The 17,533-nt window shown below is 33.8% G+C and overlaps 1 protein-coding gene across 1 annotated transcript; it reads left to right on the forward strand.

Moving 5' to 3' along the window:
• The first annotated feature begins 217 nt into the window (after positions 1–217).
• Positions 218–9,748, forward strand: LOC107870642 (ubiquitin-conjugating enzyme E2 variant 1B). Its single transcript, XM_016717235.2, has 5 exons — positions 218–683; positions 2,877–3,016; positions 8,513–8,638; positions 8,717–8,843; positions 9,494–9,748. Exons 1-5 carry the CDS (start codon positions 641–643, stop codon positions 9,550–9,552), a joined length of 495 nt encoding a protein of 164 aa, XP_016572721.1. The 5' UTR covers positions 218–640; the 3' UTR covers positions 9,553–9,748.
• The last annotated feature ends 7,785 nt before the right edge of the window (positions 9,749–17,533 follow it).

Here is a 17,533-nt window from a genome sequence, read left to right on the forward strand (position 1 = left end):
AAATATGAAGAAAATTATTTTATTAATAATTATTAATAAATTTAATATTTATAATAATTAAACATATTTTTGTAAACTTATCCATTATAATACAATATCACACCATCAAAATAAATAATAAAATTATTATTAAACAACAATAGACGATACAATTCATCTAAATATTATATAATATTATACTATATATTATAATAGCATGCCACACAACATGTAAATTATGAAATAATAGCAACCCACCATCCAAACAAAGTGTTAAGAAGGGGAAAACACTTTTAAGACATTCGAAATATTTAGTGAAATTTTGCTATAACTTAACAATTAAATTTCTCGGTGATTTTTTGTGGCAGTCGGTTGGATATGAAGCTTTTAGAACAGATCATCAATTCATTTCCTCTTTTAATCTTTCATCAATTTACCTAAATCTTATCGTCAAACTTTGTCACAAATTGTACTTGTATAAACTTCACACACACACACACAGTGAATACTGAAATAGTGTACCATAAAGTTGGATTCTTGATTTGGGAGTTTGGGACCAACTCCTCTATTTCTCACTTTCTCTTTCTTGTTTCCTCCTTTTTAGGAAATACCCTTTTGGTTTTTTCACCTCAAAAACTTGTCTTTGCTGTTGTACTCTTTAATGTTGCCTGAAATGGGGTCAGAAGGATCATCAAGAGTTGTAGGTAAGCATCAAAATCTTGAAAAAATTTGGAAAAAATCCTTTTTTTATTTCATTGGAAGTTTTGGTTTTAGTTTAGGTGTAGATCTTTGCAGAACTCTTTTGTCTTGTTGTTCAAAAGGGGTATTTTTTTTTCTTTGTTTGAATTTATGTTGTTATAGTTTATGTAGTTTTTTGTGCTGTTTAAACCCTTTCTTTTATTGGGGAAAAGGGTTTCTTTATTGGGTTTTGTGTCCAGAATAGGCAAAGTTTGGTTTGTGGGGGGGGGGGGGGGGGATGATTGCTGTTTTTCTTTGTTTATCTTGTGTCTCAGCCTACAGATGGGAAATAATCACTTAGTGTTTTGTCTCAAATGATTGCTGTTTTTATACACAGAAAAGTTCAAATTTTTAGCCCTATTGAATGAATTTGTTGAACTTGATTTTCAGCTTTTAATGGTAAGTTGAAGTTTTTGTTAACAGAAATATTGGCCTAATTAAGGTGAAGATATCAGCTGAATAGTTGAAGTTCTGTTTCGATACTTGAACTGGGGGTCTTCGGGAAACAACCTCTCTACCTCCACAAGGTAGGGGTAAGGTCTGCATACACTCTACCCTCCCCAGACCTTGTGGGATTACATTGGGTATGCTGTTGCTATTGTTTTGATAAGAAACTATTGATAGGGCTACTATCCTGTTGTAATATGTAGCTGTGGTTTACTTCTTCCGAAATGCTATGGTACGTATTTGCTCCCACTCGTCCTTTTGGGCGTTTGGGGCTTAATTCGTTCTGGAGGTCAAGTTTCCTTTCTTGATTTGTTAATGCTTCTGTCGTTGCGTGTGTGTGTTCATCTGTTCGTCTTTTTTTTTTTTTTTTGGAAATTAAAATCTAACTGCAGAAATAGGTTAGTGTATCTGTGATGTGGATGGTGAAAAATGTGGATGTAAAGAAGTGGAATATGGTTTATGACACACCACTTTAAAAGATCCATCTGATTTCAACCAAAAATACAACCTTGTCGAAGATATCTAACCTTCCTTCCTTTCCATTTTGGAATATTTTCACTGGGGATTGGAACAGCCTATGTAGTAATGGAGGAGTGAAGGTGAACCAGCTTCCTTTGGCCGCCTCTCCCGTCTGGTTGAGCAGCTTTTGCTCCTCCCTATGTACTTCACTATAATATAAGCATACTCCGGGAACCCATAAATCAGGTGATTCTTTCACATATGATCTTTTTCGTGAGTTCGACATCAGTGATCTAAAACCATCCTTTCTTACTTCTATTCCAAAAAGGAATAGTTGGTCCGTAGGTCCCAGCTCAGGCCAGGACATCATTTCTTTCTCCTTCTCTAGCTGCTGGTGAGGGTAAATATTGGAGTGTGTTGGGTGGGAATTAGTGCTAGACAACATGAGGCAAAATGAAGTAGGGATAACTCAACTTCAAGCGATTTGTCTTTTTTAGCGGAAACCAACTGTTTTTTTTATGAATTTTAAAAGGAACTAACAGCTACTTTTCATCCATAGAAGAGAATCCGCCAAAATGAATCAAAATGAATCAAAATGAACACGTAGATGCTGATTTGTGCTTTATTTATTAGACTAGTGGGTGAATGGCTCAAAAAAATTACTTCTGTAGCCAAATGAGGTTAATCTTCACAAACCCAAGAGTAGAGTAGAAAATAAAAAGGCGAAGGACTTCATCTATGGAGATGACAGAGGTTCTAATCTTGGTTCCAGTTTGAGTTTTCTGTTTAGTATGCTTTCATCCTTAGTTTAATGCTGATAATTGTGCTTAGCACGTAACCAGTTATCTTTATTAGCTTCTTAGAAACAACTACTTTCACGAGAAAGCTGTTTGGAGATCAAGTCATTTATATAAGGCTAGTACAAGTGTTCTTATCTTTTTTTCGTGGAGTTCAAAGAGAATTAACAAAATCGTAAATTTTCCGGGATGTCTTTATATATTTCATCCATAATTGATACTAAATTTCCTTAAACATGCAATGTTACCTTGCAATGTAATGGAATTTAGTCTTAAATTAATCCTTATGTGGCTCTGAACTGCAGAATTCATCATCTGTAATTGCAAAGACATGATATTGTTCAGTAACTTTATCTTAGTCTTTTTCAAGGAAGCCCTTCTTAATATGTTACTTTCAACATATGATATCAGCATGTTATGTAATCATTATCTGATTGTATTTGTGTTCATGTCCAGTCCCGAGGAATTTCAGATTATTGGAAGAGCTTGAAAGAGGTGAAAAAGGAATAGGGGATGGAACTGTTAGCTACGGGATGGATGACGCAGATGATGTGTACATGCAGTCATGGACAGGAACTATAATTGGCCCTCCTAATGTAGGCTTTCTTTCGCGTTTATGCTTTTGACTCTTCTTTTTCTGTGTTCTTGAATAGCCTGATGGTTTTTCCTGTGGATGCAAGTGACTTTGCATCTATATATTTGCACATGGAAATCACATTTTGGACTTAAAAATTTATGAGGTGCAACTCTTATGTTGACATCTAAACCTATGTTGCTCAGACTCTCAAATAATGCTCGCACCCATGTCAGATGCTCAAAAAAAAAAAGTACTGAAATGCCCCCAGTGGCTTTTTTGAAGGGTCCGAGCAACATAGATCTAACGTATGATTTTACTCCTTTTGAAGGGATCCTGAAATCTGTCAAGTAAGATAGTCATTTGGTATCTTACCACTCAAGTTGTAGGACTAACAGTGTAACAGCACATTTTGAATTCTTTTCCATGGAAAACCCTCATTTTTTGGAGTTTTCATATTATGAATCAATCCAAATTGAGTTTAGAGTTACTGAATTCTAATACTAAGTAATGACTGTTCGACTGTACTGACAGAACTATCGTAACTGCAGTTAGGCTTCGTGGTACTTTTTTCGGCTGTTGATGAAAATTATGTTTTTGAATTTGGTTCTCAGGGTGATCTTTAGTTACCTTAGCTGACTATTTGATCATACTTCGATTTTGTTACACACGTGATTTGCATTCATTTTTTAGATGCCTTTTGCTGGGTATCCTAAAAATAATACTAAGATAACTGAAAGGAAGGGTATTTTGGCTGATTATGCCTTATCCATGTGCTAAGATATTGGGGAAAGTTTATCTGGGTTAAATAGAAAAAAAAATCTACTGCAGGTCTATTCTTTTGAACAGGATTCCGGTGGCGGTAGAAAAAGAAGAATGAAAAAGAAAGTAAAAGAAGAATGAAAAAGAAAGTAAGCGATACAGGTTATTGATACAGAACACGTTGGCAATGAGTTATAGAATGAAGAGGCAGAGAGAAAAGAATCCCACTCATGGGATATCAACTTTGATGTCATAATAATGTGTCATCTGCTAAAGAAAGCATGATATACAATGTGTGCACAATATCAAATTTGAGTCACTATCATCTACAATCTGCTAAAAAGGGCATGATATGGTGCATGTAATAGGACGTAACAGTTGGGGCAAGGGAATGATTCAGAGGGCAAGAGGAAGGAAGAAGGTAAGCAGTACAAGTAGTAGCAAACGAATGAAGTGGTAGAAAGAGAGAGAGTATAGGACTCCCTCCTAAAAACAGGATACTGAATATGTGTTTCAAATCTTGATCATTTATAATCTGTTAAAGTAAGGTGATACAATGCATATAGTTTAGAACTTCAGAGTCAGGTTTTCTGGTGTATACTATTTGCTATTGTTCTAACTGACGAAACTAGCAAGAGTGTCGACCAAAAGCTTGAGCTATGTATAAGTTCTCTAGATGTAGAGTTTTAAGATTCGTAGAAGTAAGAACAAAATATATGCACTAAAAGTCTAATCAACATTAAAAAAATGAAGTTAAGGTGAGTTTAGATGGGGTTATCGTGCCTAAATGCAAATAATTTAGATATTTAGGCTTCTTGTTCCGGAATGGAATTATAGAGGAAGATGTTACACCTAGAATCAAATTCGGATGGTTGAAATGGAGAAGTGCTGCCTGGGTGTTATGTGATAAAGTGATGCCTATGAAAGTGAAAGATAAGTTTTATATAACAAACTAGGGGTGACAAAATCAGACCAAATAATCATGACACGGCCCAACCCGTTTATGTTTGGGCGGGTTAATAACCTGCATATTTTATTAATTGGGCTCATTTTGATCCGCTTAGTTCAGCCCATTTTAAAACTGAGTTGATATGCAGCCTTGGGTTGATCCATGAGAAATTTTATCTAAATATTGAAAGATATATTTTTTATTTGATATGTTCTTTATAGTCATAATATAAAGAAAAAAGTTTTATTAGGTACTCAAACAAATTATAAGAAAACAAACTTTGAATTTAAAACTTATTAAGGATTGGGTGGGTCTGGTTATAACCCACAAGATGAGTGTTAAAGAGCTGTGGATCCTTATACAGTCCATGGTAATACAAGATTGGATAAGATTAACAAAATTACCACATTTTCCCGAAGGTGCAAGTGGACATTGAGATAAAATAAGGGAAGGTCGCTTGGGTTGGTCATGTCCTGCATCCACCTTCCCATGCACTAGTCTGTAGATGTCATACCATGGCGAATGAAAGGCCTAAAACACATGGAATGTAATATCTCAAAAGACCTACAATCTCTTGAAATGCATGCAAACTTGGCGAAAGATGAGCACACCTGAAGAAAAATCTACATAGGCGATAGACACTGGTTGATAGATTTTATTCCTGTTAGTCCTTATGAGAAAAAAAAGGTTCAAGTCATATATGTAAAATTTTATCAATAAAGGTACCAAGATGGTAAAAAACACTGCATCCTAAGCAGTCAATGCCCAGAACAACAAAGCGTTACAAATTTCCTATCAAATCCTAGAGCTCCATATACTGATCCATATGCTCAATTAAACATCTTTTACTCCAAAAGAACATAATTGAAGATGAGTATTTCTGATTCTGGATATGAGCCCTTTTATTTTCAAAATAAGCATTGTTCCTCTCCTTCCAGATGGTCCATAAAATGCATAGGTCCTCCACAGCTGCTTCTGATTCCTTGTTATCTTCTGCCCGGGCCAAATGACTAAGTCATATTAGTACCTTTAGTTTAGGTCCTATGCTCTCTAGGACATACTTGTTGTTGTATTGTCACAAGCGAATAGTGATGACTTATAATCCAAAAGATGAGTTTGTAATTAGTTGGAGACCTGGACGCTCTTTGCCACTTAATGCCTTTACGACCAAGTTTGTACATATGATTTATTCCAGGTGCACCTTTCCGCCTTAAGGAATAAAGGAGACGCTTGGGCCACAAAAGCTTTAAAAATGACACTTTGATTTTCATCGAAGAGCTTCGAGTTTTGAACTCAGCCTTCTGGTGAACAAGATGGTAGGGTAGAATACTTACCATTTCAAAAAAAAAAAAAAGATGATGTATGGTAAAAAGCAGCATGCATATCCTACTATAGATAGCAGAAACTAGAGAAATAAGGATTACTATCCCATGGAATTAGTCGAGGTGCATGCAAGCTGACCTGGACACCTCAGTTATAAAAAATTAAAAAATAAGGATTAATATTGCAGGAAATAATATAGAAGTTTGCCTGCAGGCTTTGCACTGAAATACCTTTTATTATTTAGGAATAGATGACCAATGAAGGGGCAGATATAGGAGAGCGAGAAACTGTCTAGATTATTTTTAGAAGGTATCATCTGTCCAATTTTTAACGTGATTGGATTTTTCTGAATTTTATGTTCCCACCAAAAAGACAGGAAACACGACTATCAAAGTAGACCACGTTACATAAGGCCTGCATCTGTGTTGATTTATAACTATTATCAGTGACATAGGTACGAGTACGTCATGCGAATTCTTGAGTACACTAAATAGTAGCAAAAAACTGCTCAGTGTTCAGGTTTGACACACTCATATGTTCAATATGAACCCAAGACCTCATAGTTCTTGGCCCACTTCATTGACCACTAGGCCCCACCCTTGGGTGCGGCCTATACATACCTTTTCAGCTCTTTGGATAAGAAACTTTTGTTAAAATATTGCACTTTTGACATACCTTATATCACTTAGTTTCGATTTATCCCCTTGATAGTGTACCCAACGCATTTAACCTCAATGCCAATATTGTCTTATTATTAACCTAAAAAAAAAGGGCAGCCCGGTGCACTAAAGCTCTTGCTATGCGCGGGGTTGGGGGAAGGACCCAGCCAAAAGGGTCTATTGTATGCAGCCTTACCGTGCATTTCTGCAAGAGGTTGTTTCCAAGGCTTGAACCCGTGACTTCCTGGTCACATGACAACAACTTTATCAGTCAGTCCAAGGCTCCCTTTCTTTCTTATTAGTAACCTATTGGAATAAAAAAGTAACTGCTGTACCGTCTTACTTTGTTCAAATACTTATGGAAACCTATGTTTCATAATTTGTTTATAGGTATGTATCTAATATGGGTATGCATACATTCCAGTATGGGTATCAGCTTCTTTTGGGCCATCTTTAGTGTACAACTATGCCTAGTTTTAGTGTATGTGGAAGAATTTTAGTGAGGTATTATTGCCCATACTGCACTTGTTCTACATGGGTGCCTAGAAAATCAATAAGCGATCAATACAGTATGGCTGAAAAATATTATAACGAAAAGAGAACTACAGAACGATAATCCGAGTAACCAGTGTTCAGGAATGCGCTTGCATTGTCACATAATGTGATGATGCGAGCCCCTTTCACTGTGTGTGTTTCACTGTGTGTGGCTGATGCGAGCCAACCTTACAGAAGCAGGCACATCATAGGATTATGTGAAATGCGAGCTGATCTGAGAAGCAAGCCGATGCGAGCGCATCATGTTGATTTTATTTTTAGCGTCAATTTTAAATTAACAAAAAGAGTCGCTTCATGTTCCTTTTATATTGGTCAATTTTAAATTTTTTTAAGAAAGAGTTGAGGAAGATAAGGAAGTTGAAGATGATGAGCAATATGATGATAATGAAGGAATATAAGATTTAGACAATCTTGATGAAGTAGATGAGCTTTAGAAGAACAAGAATTAGATGTTGAAATATTATTACCTCTTTTTTTTTTTCTGGTTTGTTTTGCTATTTTGTTGAACTGTTTTGCTATTGTGGCTTGTGTTGTTTTGCTAGTCTGTTCCGTAGCAGGTGTTTCGATGTTCAAACTTGTGATTTTAATGTTTAATTTAAACTTTTGCTTATGTGTATATATCGTCTTAAATGTTGATTATATAGTTGTTGTGGTCGGTCTTTTCAGTTCTGTCTTACTATATGGATGCTGTGATTAGTCTTTTTTTCTTTTAAATTGCGCTTCCCTTCAATGATGCACGAACATCGCTTCACACTTCGCGTAATGCGTGATCCGGAGCCTTGTTGCTTTTTTCCGCATCATGATTCCCGAAACAATGCAAGTAACTGCCCTCAGCTGCTCAGATCTGCACTTATGGATAACTTGATTTTCAACCACGGCGTATGATGATAGAAACAAGAGATCAGCATTAGGTGGGTGGAGCGATATATTTGTGTTAATAAAAGAAAATTCGATTGTGTAGTAAAGGCCAAGTTAGCAATTGACAAAAGATAGCAGACCTTAATTCTCACTTAGGTTATTAGTTATTACCATTCTTTGAAGCAAATATGGTCTCTCACTCTTATATAAATACCATCCTTTTGTTATTGTTGGAAAACTTCTCTAAGGGTTATGGAATATTAGGAATCAAGGAACCAAGACAACAATCTTTTAAAATGTGCCTTCAATTTGTATCAATCCGTTATTGTAAGACAAAGTTGCTCGTTACTCATGATGACTTTGGTCTTCATGAAGGATAAAATTCTGTGCTAATGACATGTAATGTTGACAGACTGTACACGAAGGGCGCATCTATCAGTTGAAACTATTTTGTGGAAAGGAGTATCCAGATCAGCCACCTGGTGTGAGGTTCCAGTCCAGGATTAACATGAGCTGCGTAAATTATGAAACTGGTGTGGTAGGTACAACGTACTTCCTATCTGACTTTATTAGGTTTGGTATTAAGAAAACCAGCTTACATGATAAAGTTTATCAGGTAGAGCCAAGTCTCTTCCCCATGTTGGCTGACTGGAAGAGGGAAAACACAATGGAGGATATATTGATGCAGTTGAAAAAGGAAATGATGTCTCCCCAAAATCGAAAACTATCTCAACCTTGTGATGGTGAGTCATTAAAATTCTAGTACTTTTCATTTTTATTGTATTATTTTTAAGTTTATATAATATCGGCTTGAGATGAATTTAAGTAGCCACATGGTCAGTGAAGATTTATATAGTCGAACTTACCTTTGTTGAGAGTGAGCATAGTTGTTGTAATGATCATTGCGAACTAATAAGTCTGAAACATATTCATCCTCATCCCACTACAAAAATAAAGGCTTTTAGCGGCAATACAAATTGCCACTCAAGCTTTTACGGTCAATTAGTTAATTGCCATTGGATCAAATTATCACGGAAGGTTTTAAGAGCATTTGTACAATGAGTGCTAAAACGTAATTGTCACAAAAAATTGCCTCTAAAAACATAAGCTATTGCCCTTAATTAATTGCTGCTAAATATGTTTTGGGTTTTAATGTCCTTTTCTGAACTGTTTGTTTGAGCACAGAGCGGCATTTCCAGATACAATATAGCTAAATTATATGTCAGCTGCATATTAGTTTTTTCGGCTTCATTCAATTTGACATGTCTATATGGCTACTTCAGTACATGTTGAGCCATGTCGATGTAATGTCTTGATACGAGCAATTTTGGTTTGGACTTTGTTATTAAGTTATGATATCAATCTGAATGAGGAATATGCTTTCTTTTGCCAGGCAATGAAGATGGCCGGGTGGATCAAAAAGGCCTAGTTGTGAAATGCTGCATTATGTGAGTTTTGATAAAATACTGAAAGATAATAATAATGTATATAACTTACTTTAATACGTAGACGATTCCAGAGTATCTAAGCATGTATAAGTATGTGTATGCTTTGTATTTCTTATTGAATCCTCCTTCAATTATGGGATGGATTGATGTTTAATGCCAATTGCCCAACACTGTGAATAAGGCTAACTATAGTTTTCTCATTTATGATTTGCTGAATGCTGCTGAGGTAGGTTTCAGAATACAAATGATGGTGCTCAAAGAGATTAAGTTAGATTATGGAAGAAGATTATTTATGTGCTTTCAAGTGTTTAAAAACTTAGTGATTAGGTAGTATTTATATTATGTTATAAGCTTAATACATAACAAACCCGTAAAACTTGATAGGATATTCCATTTAGATGCTTGGACCAATTCTTATTGAATTGAACACCTCAGCTCCCAATGAAACGTTCCAATAGATACTTTTGATTCAATTATTTTTTTCATATGTTCTAATTTGCCTATTAGATATTAAGTCAACTACAAAAAAATGTCATTTTCCTATGCATTTGCTTCAATAAGTCTTATAATCTCAAGAATTTTTACCGGAGCTTGATGCGTAAAATCAAAGTAGATGAATATTTGATGTGATTAACCTAATTATCTACAATAGATAAATAAGAATTGCGGAAAAGTTTTTTGAAAGTTTGAATTAGTAGGCTTTGTTAGGAGTTGAGACGTTCAGTTGGAACAAAACTTGTTCGAATGGTTGAAATATCATGACAAGTTTAAAGGGCTAACCATGTATTAAAGAATGAAATATCATGACAAGTTTAAAGGGCTGACCATGTATTAGAGAATGAAATATCATGACAAGTTTAAAGGGTTGACCATGCATTAAACCTATGTTATGAGAGTAACAACTCCTCCCTTTCCCCCTCCGAAAAAAAGAAAAGAAAATCAAAACTCAACTTTGGAACGAAATCAACAAAAGGGAGTACATGTTTGATCAGGATTCAATCTTTGGTAAAATCAGCTGCAGAAATCAGTATTTATATTTTCTTTCACAAAAACAGAAATTAGGGTAGAATGACAAAATGATACTGCAATACACACAAGTTAAGCATATGTTTGCTTGGTTTCAAATTGTTTCACGAGCATCTGTTGTGTAAAAGGTATCCACTATAATTCAATCTGTATCCTGATACCAATCTTTTGCCCTAGGCAAATTAATGTGTTAAATTTGAGTAGTGAGCCAACAACCCTACAAAATTTCCATGGAGGAGGAAAACGCTTCCTGTTAGGATTTAATGCATAATTAAGGTTGGAAATCGAGATTTTTAATTAGAGATCGGAGGATTCTATCCATCCAACCACAATCTTTGGTGATCTATCGAAGCATTCATTGCTTAGAAGCTACCAAATTCTCGAATTCCGAAATAATATAACTATAGTTAACATCAAATTTGATTTTTTTTTATCACCATTTATTTTGTCCATTGAGAAGTACCGTATACATGGCATAATGAAATCATGTAGGGCATAGTGCACAAATATCCTATTTTATGGCCGCCGTTTAAATTGTATCCTACTTTGAATTTTTTTTTTCATAAAATATATCTACTTTGAAATCACATTGTAGGACCCCGTATCCTTTCTTTTGATATCCAACGATCTTGGTGGCAAGTTTAACTTGTGCTCAGGAAAGGCATGGTTGAATGGTTGGGATAAGTCTCTCATGTGGAAGATTTGTGATTGAATTTGACCTACTTTGAAATTTCTTCATAAAATATATCTACTTTGAAATCACATTGTGGGACCCCATATCCTTTCTTTTGATATCCAATAATCTTGGTAGCAAGTTTAACTTGTAATTTGGAAAGGCATGATTGAGTGGTTGGGATGAGTCTCTCTGTGGAAGATTTGTGATTGAATTTGACCTATGTGTGCCGCTCAACTATGAACTCATTGTATAGGCTTTCTTGTGCGTTTTATATCTCTGGTGTAATTTGCGAGCTAACATGTTCTGTGTGGGTTGTGAGGTATTGCACAATGAAAGTGGATTGTAAACCTTATTAGATGCCATTAACTCTAGTATTCGGTTCTTTTTTTAAAAGATTGTTTAGATCCACGGGGACTCAATCTCATTCATTTTTTTTTTGAAAATATGGATTTGTATCATAACACGAATATACTTTTTTTTTTTTTTTTTGAAAACGTGGACTCATCTTTCAGTACTACATCTGTAAGCCTTTCATGCATTGCATTCTTTCATCGGAGAATTCTAATGTTCACTCTCATCAAGAAAATTTCTCTTGATTTAGATTCTGTTATTCTAAGTGGGTCGGCCAGTTCGTTTAGTAATTAATTTTGTATTCAAGGTAAGTTATTCGTCCTAACTTTTGAATTGATCCGTCCTAACAATATTCGAAGCCTAAAGAGGTTCCTATTAACTTATTCTAACCTAGAATAATAAGCTCATGAAGTCGTATAGGAAGGAGCAGCTGGATCACTTCCTTTTTAGTGAGAGCTAATGTTTGTTGAGTATTTTGGTTTGACAGTGCTTCACCCTCCCCCCCTCCCCTACCCCCCAAAAAAGTAAAAAATAAAATGAAGGGAGTTACATCTGAGTTAATTTGGAAATGGAAGTAGACTAAATCGTACGGATTTGTCAAATACAGAATTTTCAATCCTAGCAAAAAGGGGAAGAAAATGGATACTCAATTTGAAGTGAGTAAACAAAATTTCATACCCGATCTTATAGATACATATAAAATTCTGCATAAAGTTGTATTCGATGAACGTTGTATGTACGACTTAGAGGAGATAGATTACTACAAAGTGTTCACCTAAAGAACAAAGACTGTGACAGAGATTGTGAATTTTTCTAAAGGTTAAAAAAATAAATAATTAACATGTGATTGTTTAGGGGCTTCTAGAAATTGATTTAAGGCCCCAACATAATATAAAATATCTTTTTTTTTTTTTTTTTCATAGTGTGTATAGGAGTTTTCCCTTAAGTCTTGATAGGAGCCTTGGTCTACCATACGCTCTAATGGGGTTATTTGGTACGTAAGAAAAGGTGAAATATTTTAAAATTAAGTTTAGTATTAGATGTGTGCCATGTTTGATTGATGATAAAGTTATACTATCAACCAAACATGATACAAATTTAAATTTACCCGTCTCTCATTCAACTTGAGATTATCTTATCCAACCTCATAAATGAGATAAATTAATTTAGAAATTATATTCTTAGAACTATAATTTTAGAATAATTTAGTGTATGCACCAAATGACCCGCTTGTTTTATATCTTTGAAGATATAATCATCATACTCTTTTGTTGTTAATTTTACATGTGTATCCATTGAAATAAAAAACGATTTTGCAACCCCTATTGGAATTCCGATCTCACAGTCTTCAAATTCAATAGAAGAAAGTAGAGAAGGTTAAAGGAAAGCAATGAAAATGAAGAGTTCTATCCCTAAGAAATATGAAAGTGATTCAACACATCACACTTGCAACTATAATGGATCCTATTTTGGACTTCAATTTCCTTTCAACACAGGCCCAAAATGCAAAACACCCGATAAGAGTTGAGTTGTAAAATTATAGTATTGAATTTCTTTTGTAAATAATTTAATTTGTGATACAATAGCCAATAAAAAATAGAACAACTATATAGTGTGTTAGGAAAAGAGACTTTCTATAGAAGTTTCGTTTATCTCTATATAGTTGTATATATACAGAGGTTGAGAATCAATAAATTTCTCTTATTTTCTGCATTTACTGATATCAATGCAATAATCAATACTCAATAATTGATTTTTTATTTAACTCTTCATCCGATCTAGAATGACTGATGAATCAACAGGAAATGCTGAAACAACAAAAAACATTGATCAACTATGCTATCTATCTCTATTCTTCAGATTCACCTGATGTGGACTTAGTCACCAACCCATTTGATGGAAGAGATCATACTATCAACTAAGAATAATTTGGATTCCATCGTTGGTGTTCATCCTCCACCAATTTCAATTTATAGCCTTGGAGTAGGTGCAATGATTTGGTAATATCATCATGACTTCTAATTCTCTCTCAAAGGCTATAGCAGATAGTTTGATATATTTTAGGACTCCTAAAGATCTGTGAATCAGTTTAGAACGTAGATTTGGTTGATCAAATGATGCTTAACATTTGCACTTGAAAAAGAAGCTTGACACATAATACACCGATGCAATGTGAAGTTATGTCGCTGTGAGTAATGGAGGCAAGGCCATCTGACAGAAGCAGGCACATAACTCTCTGATGTGAGAAGTGAGTCGATGATTTACATTATGTTAATTTTATTTGTAGGTCCATTTTTAAATTAAAAAAAAAACTCGGGTGTAAAGTTAATAAAAGAGTCGCGATTTTACTTCTATGATTTTTTACGGTTAGCTATCGCGACTTCTCTTCTTCTTCACTGCTGCTTTGTTTTGCTGCTGCTATGAATTTTAAGGTAATTTTTTTTCTCTTTCTTTCTTCTTCCTTCTCCGTTTTGCTAGTCTGTTTCTTTTCTTTTTTCTTTTTTTTTTCTTTTTTCACTTTTGCTCTTCTTTCTTTTTGTTTACTATTTTTCTTTGCTTTTTCTTACTAATGCTTTATTTTTTTCTCAGTTATTTTTCTTTGTTTTTTTCTCAGTTTTCTGCTGCTCTATTTCGTTTTCTTTTGTTGCGAGTTTTATTTGATTTGTTTCTTATATTTTCTTTACAGAGATTCTGAATGTCTGATCCATCTTGAAAATATGGTAAAAAGATAAGTGAGGCCAATACAAATAAAATTACACGTATTTTGTATGGCTTGACGTTTAATGACAAAATTCTTCACCATAAAAAATATCTTATTGGTAATTGTAGTGATGTACAATAATGTAAAATGAATTCGGATGTTGCGAGAAAAGAAATAAAAAAAAGTATGTTGAGGGAAAAAAGGACCTAAAGCAAATGTTATCTCAACCACAAGTTATTAATTTTGATGATGATGATGATGAAAATGAAATAAAAGAAGGAGAGATTGCTGATTTGTCACTTTCTTCAAATCATAAAAACAATCGCAAAATGCACCAGTCTCTTCAAGTTACAAATCAATTGATATGAAAGAAATGATAGATTATTACTTCTATTGAAGCCAGGGAATGAAATTTTGAGGAATCGTACAGTTATGGCCTTTTTATGGTGATTGTATGATGTAGTGTTGGCCTTCAATTGTGTTAATTACAATAATTTAGAGTCTTCATCGAGGCCGTAAAACAATATGGTCAGGTAATGAATCCATCCACTTATCATGAGGTTAGCGTCACTTATCTAAATAAAGATGTGAAAGAGACACGCAAAATTATGGAGGATCATCGGATTCAAAATAAAGATTCAAACAAGAATGGAACAAGTTTGGATGTTCCATCATGATTGATAAGTAGACAACAAGAATTAAAAAAATAATCATTAATGTGTTGGTGAATTTTCTAAAAGGAAGCTTATTTTTTGAGTCCATTGATGTGAGTGTCTCATTTAATGATTTCATCAAAATGTTCTCTTTATTTAAGAGCATCATAAACAAGATTAGACTAAAGAATGTTGTTCAAGTGGTTACAGATAATACAATTGAAAATGTTAAGGCAGGTGCTATGATGATAAGAGCGTTCCCGCTAATATATGGGACTCCATATGTAGCCCATTATGTAAATTTGATAGTCGAAAAATATTTTAAAGGAAAGACCCTTTCAAGGTATTTCACTAAGGCAGTTAAAGTGCATTCTTACATTGTTCAATGATCTTTATTGTTGAATATGATGAGAAGATTCACTAATTAAAGAAACTTGATAAAACCTGGCAAGACTAGATTAGCTACTGCTTTCTTGACCTTGCAGAGGATACTAAAACAGAAGAACAATTTGAGAACTATGTCCATTCCAAAAGAATAGAATAACAGTAAATTTACAAAAGAAATTCTAGGAAAAGAAGTCGCACATATATGTTTTTTTATCACTTTTGAAACAACGTTGTTTATTCTCTTAAAGTTTGCGGCCCCTTAATTACAGTTCTTCATTTGGTAGATGGTAAGGCAAAATCATAAATGGGTTATATTTATGAAGCGATGGGTAAGACTAAGGAGACTATTTATTTATTTTATTGAGGAGCATAAATATGCAAAGGTCTTTGAGATCATCGATAGAAGGTGGAGCGATCAACTCCATAAATTATTGCATACGGCTGGTAATATCTTGAACCCATTAGTCTATTATAGTTATGAGGATGGTTTTTTAAATAAGAGTCTAATGGTAGAATTCGATACGTGCATTAGAAAGATGGTTGTTGATAAAGATTTGTAAAATTAAATAACTGGATATATTAGTACTTGTTAAAGTGCTAAGGAAATTTTAGAATATCAGCTGCCATAAGACAAAGAGACAAGAAGTCATCAGAATGACTCCTTTTATATTTATATTAAATTAACATTTTAAGTTATTTCTTTATAGTTGCTAATTTTGAATAGTTACTTTACTTTAATAGTTAAATGGTGGAGGCTTTATAGTTCAGAAACTCCAGAATTACAAAAGTTTGTTATCTGAATTTTGTGTTTAACTTGTATTTTATCTGCATGTGAAAGAATTGGAGCATGTTCGAATACATAAGAGTTAAAGAAAAGTTTTAGTATATTGAGATAAGTATATTATATATGGAATATCTTAGTTTTATACTTGTCAATATTTAATTGCAGATTCATACCAAGAAGAGGAATAAACAAACTCTAAAATGCCCCAGTAACTTGTTGTTCATAAAATACAATGGAACATTGAGGCGTCGTTACAACGCTCGTAGTGGATTTAATTCAATTAGCTTGGACAATATTGATGATGTCAATGAATGGCTAACTGCAGTTAAGAATACTAAAGATAAATCAATTTTGGATGAAGACATTGATTCACTTAGGGTGCTGTTGCTGAGGCAAGTGGATTTGATGAACGCTCCTATGATTTAAGGGGGAATACTTTAAGCTCACATAACAAGAGCAAAGAAGTTGTTACTTAGATAGGAGATAAGGAAGATGAGGAAGTTGATAATAATGAGCATTATGATGATAATGAAGGAATAAAAGATTTGGACAATTTTGATAAACTAGACGAGCTTTAGAAAAACAAGAATTAGATGCTGAAACATTATTAAATTAGATTTTTTTTTATTTGTTTTGCTATTTTGCTGAACTATTTTATTTGTTTTGAAGTAGGTGTTTCGATGATCAAATTTATGATTTTTGGTGTTTCGTTTAAATTTTTGCTTATATATTATCTTCATTGTTGATTATATAATTATTGTGGTCTTTTTATTTATGACCTACTGTTTGGATGCTCTATTTGTTCTTTTTTCTTTTAAATTGTACTTCACTTTAATGATATAATCACACCACTCCACACATTACATAATGCGTGATATGGAGCCTTACTGTTTTTTCTGCATCACACTTTTCTGAAAATCGTGTTAGACTGGGCATATACCTTATTCATCAATGAAAAATATCAGTGTCATTTATATTTCTTCTCATTTCAACTGTTATTGTTATGTTTGTCTAAGGCTAGACAGTTTAGATTGCCTTTTCCTATTAGTTAGATCACTACTAAGGCCACCTTTGATCTTATTCATATAGATACCGAGAACCCATAAAGTGCTTACTTATAACAACTATAGTAAATGATTATAGTAGAAAACCACAGACATACTTATTAAGTGTTAAAAGGAATTTTTTCTCTATTATTCAAAGTTTATTGCAAATGGTTGAAAAACATTTCAAGTCTAAGCTAAAGGTAATTAGATTTGATAATGCTAAAAAGTTAGAAAAAAATAAAGCTGCATCATATTTCCTGAAAGTTCAAAAGGAATTATTTACCATACCTCATATGTTGCTACCCTACAACAGAACGAGATAGTTGAAAGAAAGCATAGACAGTTACTTAAAATTGCAAGA

The sequence above is a fragment of the Capsicum annuum genome, chromosome 5, assembly GCF_002878395.1.
Source record: "Capsicum annuum cultivar UCD-10X-F1 chromosome 5, UCD10Xv1.1, whole genome shotgun sequence".
NCBI lineage: Eukaryota > Viridiplantae > Streptophyta > Magnoliopsida > Solanales > Solanaceae > Capsicum > Capsicum annuum.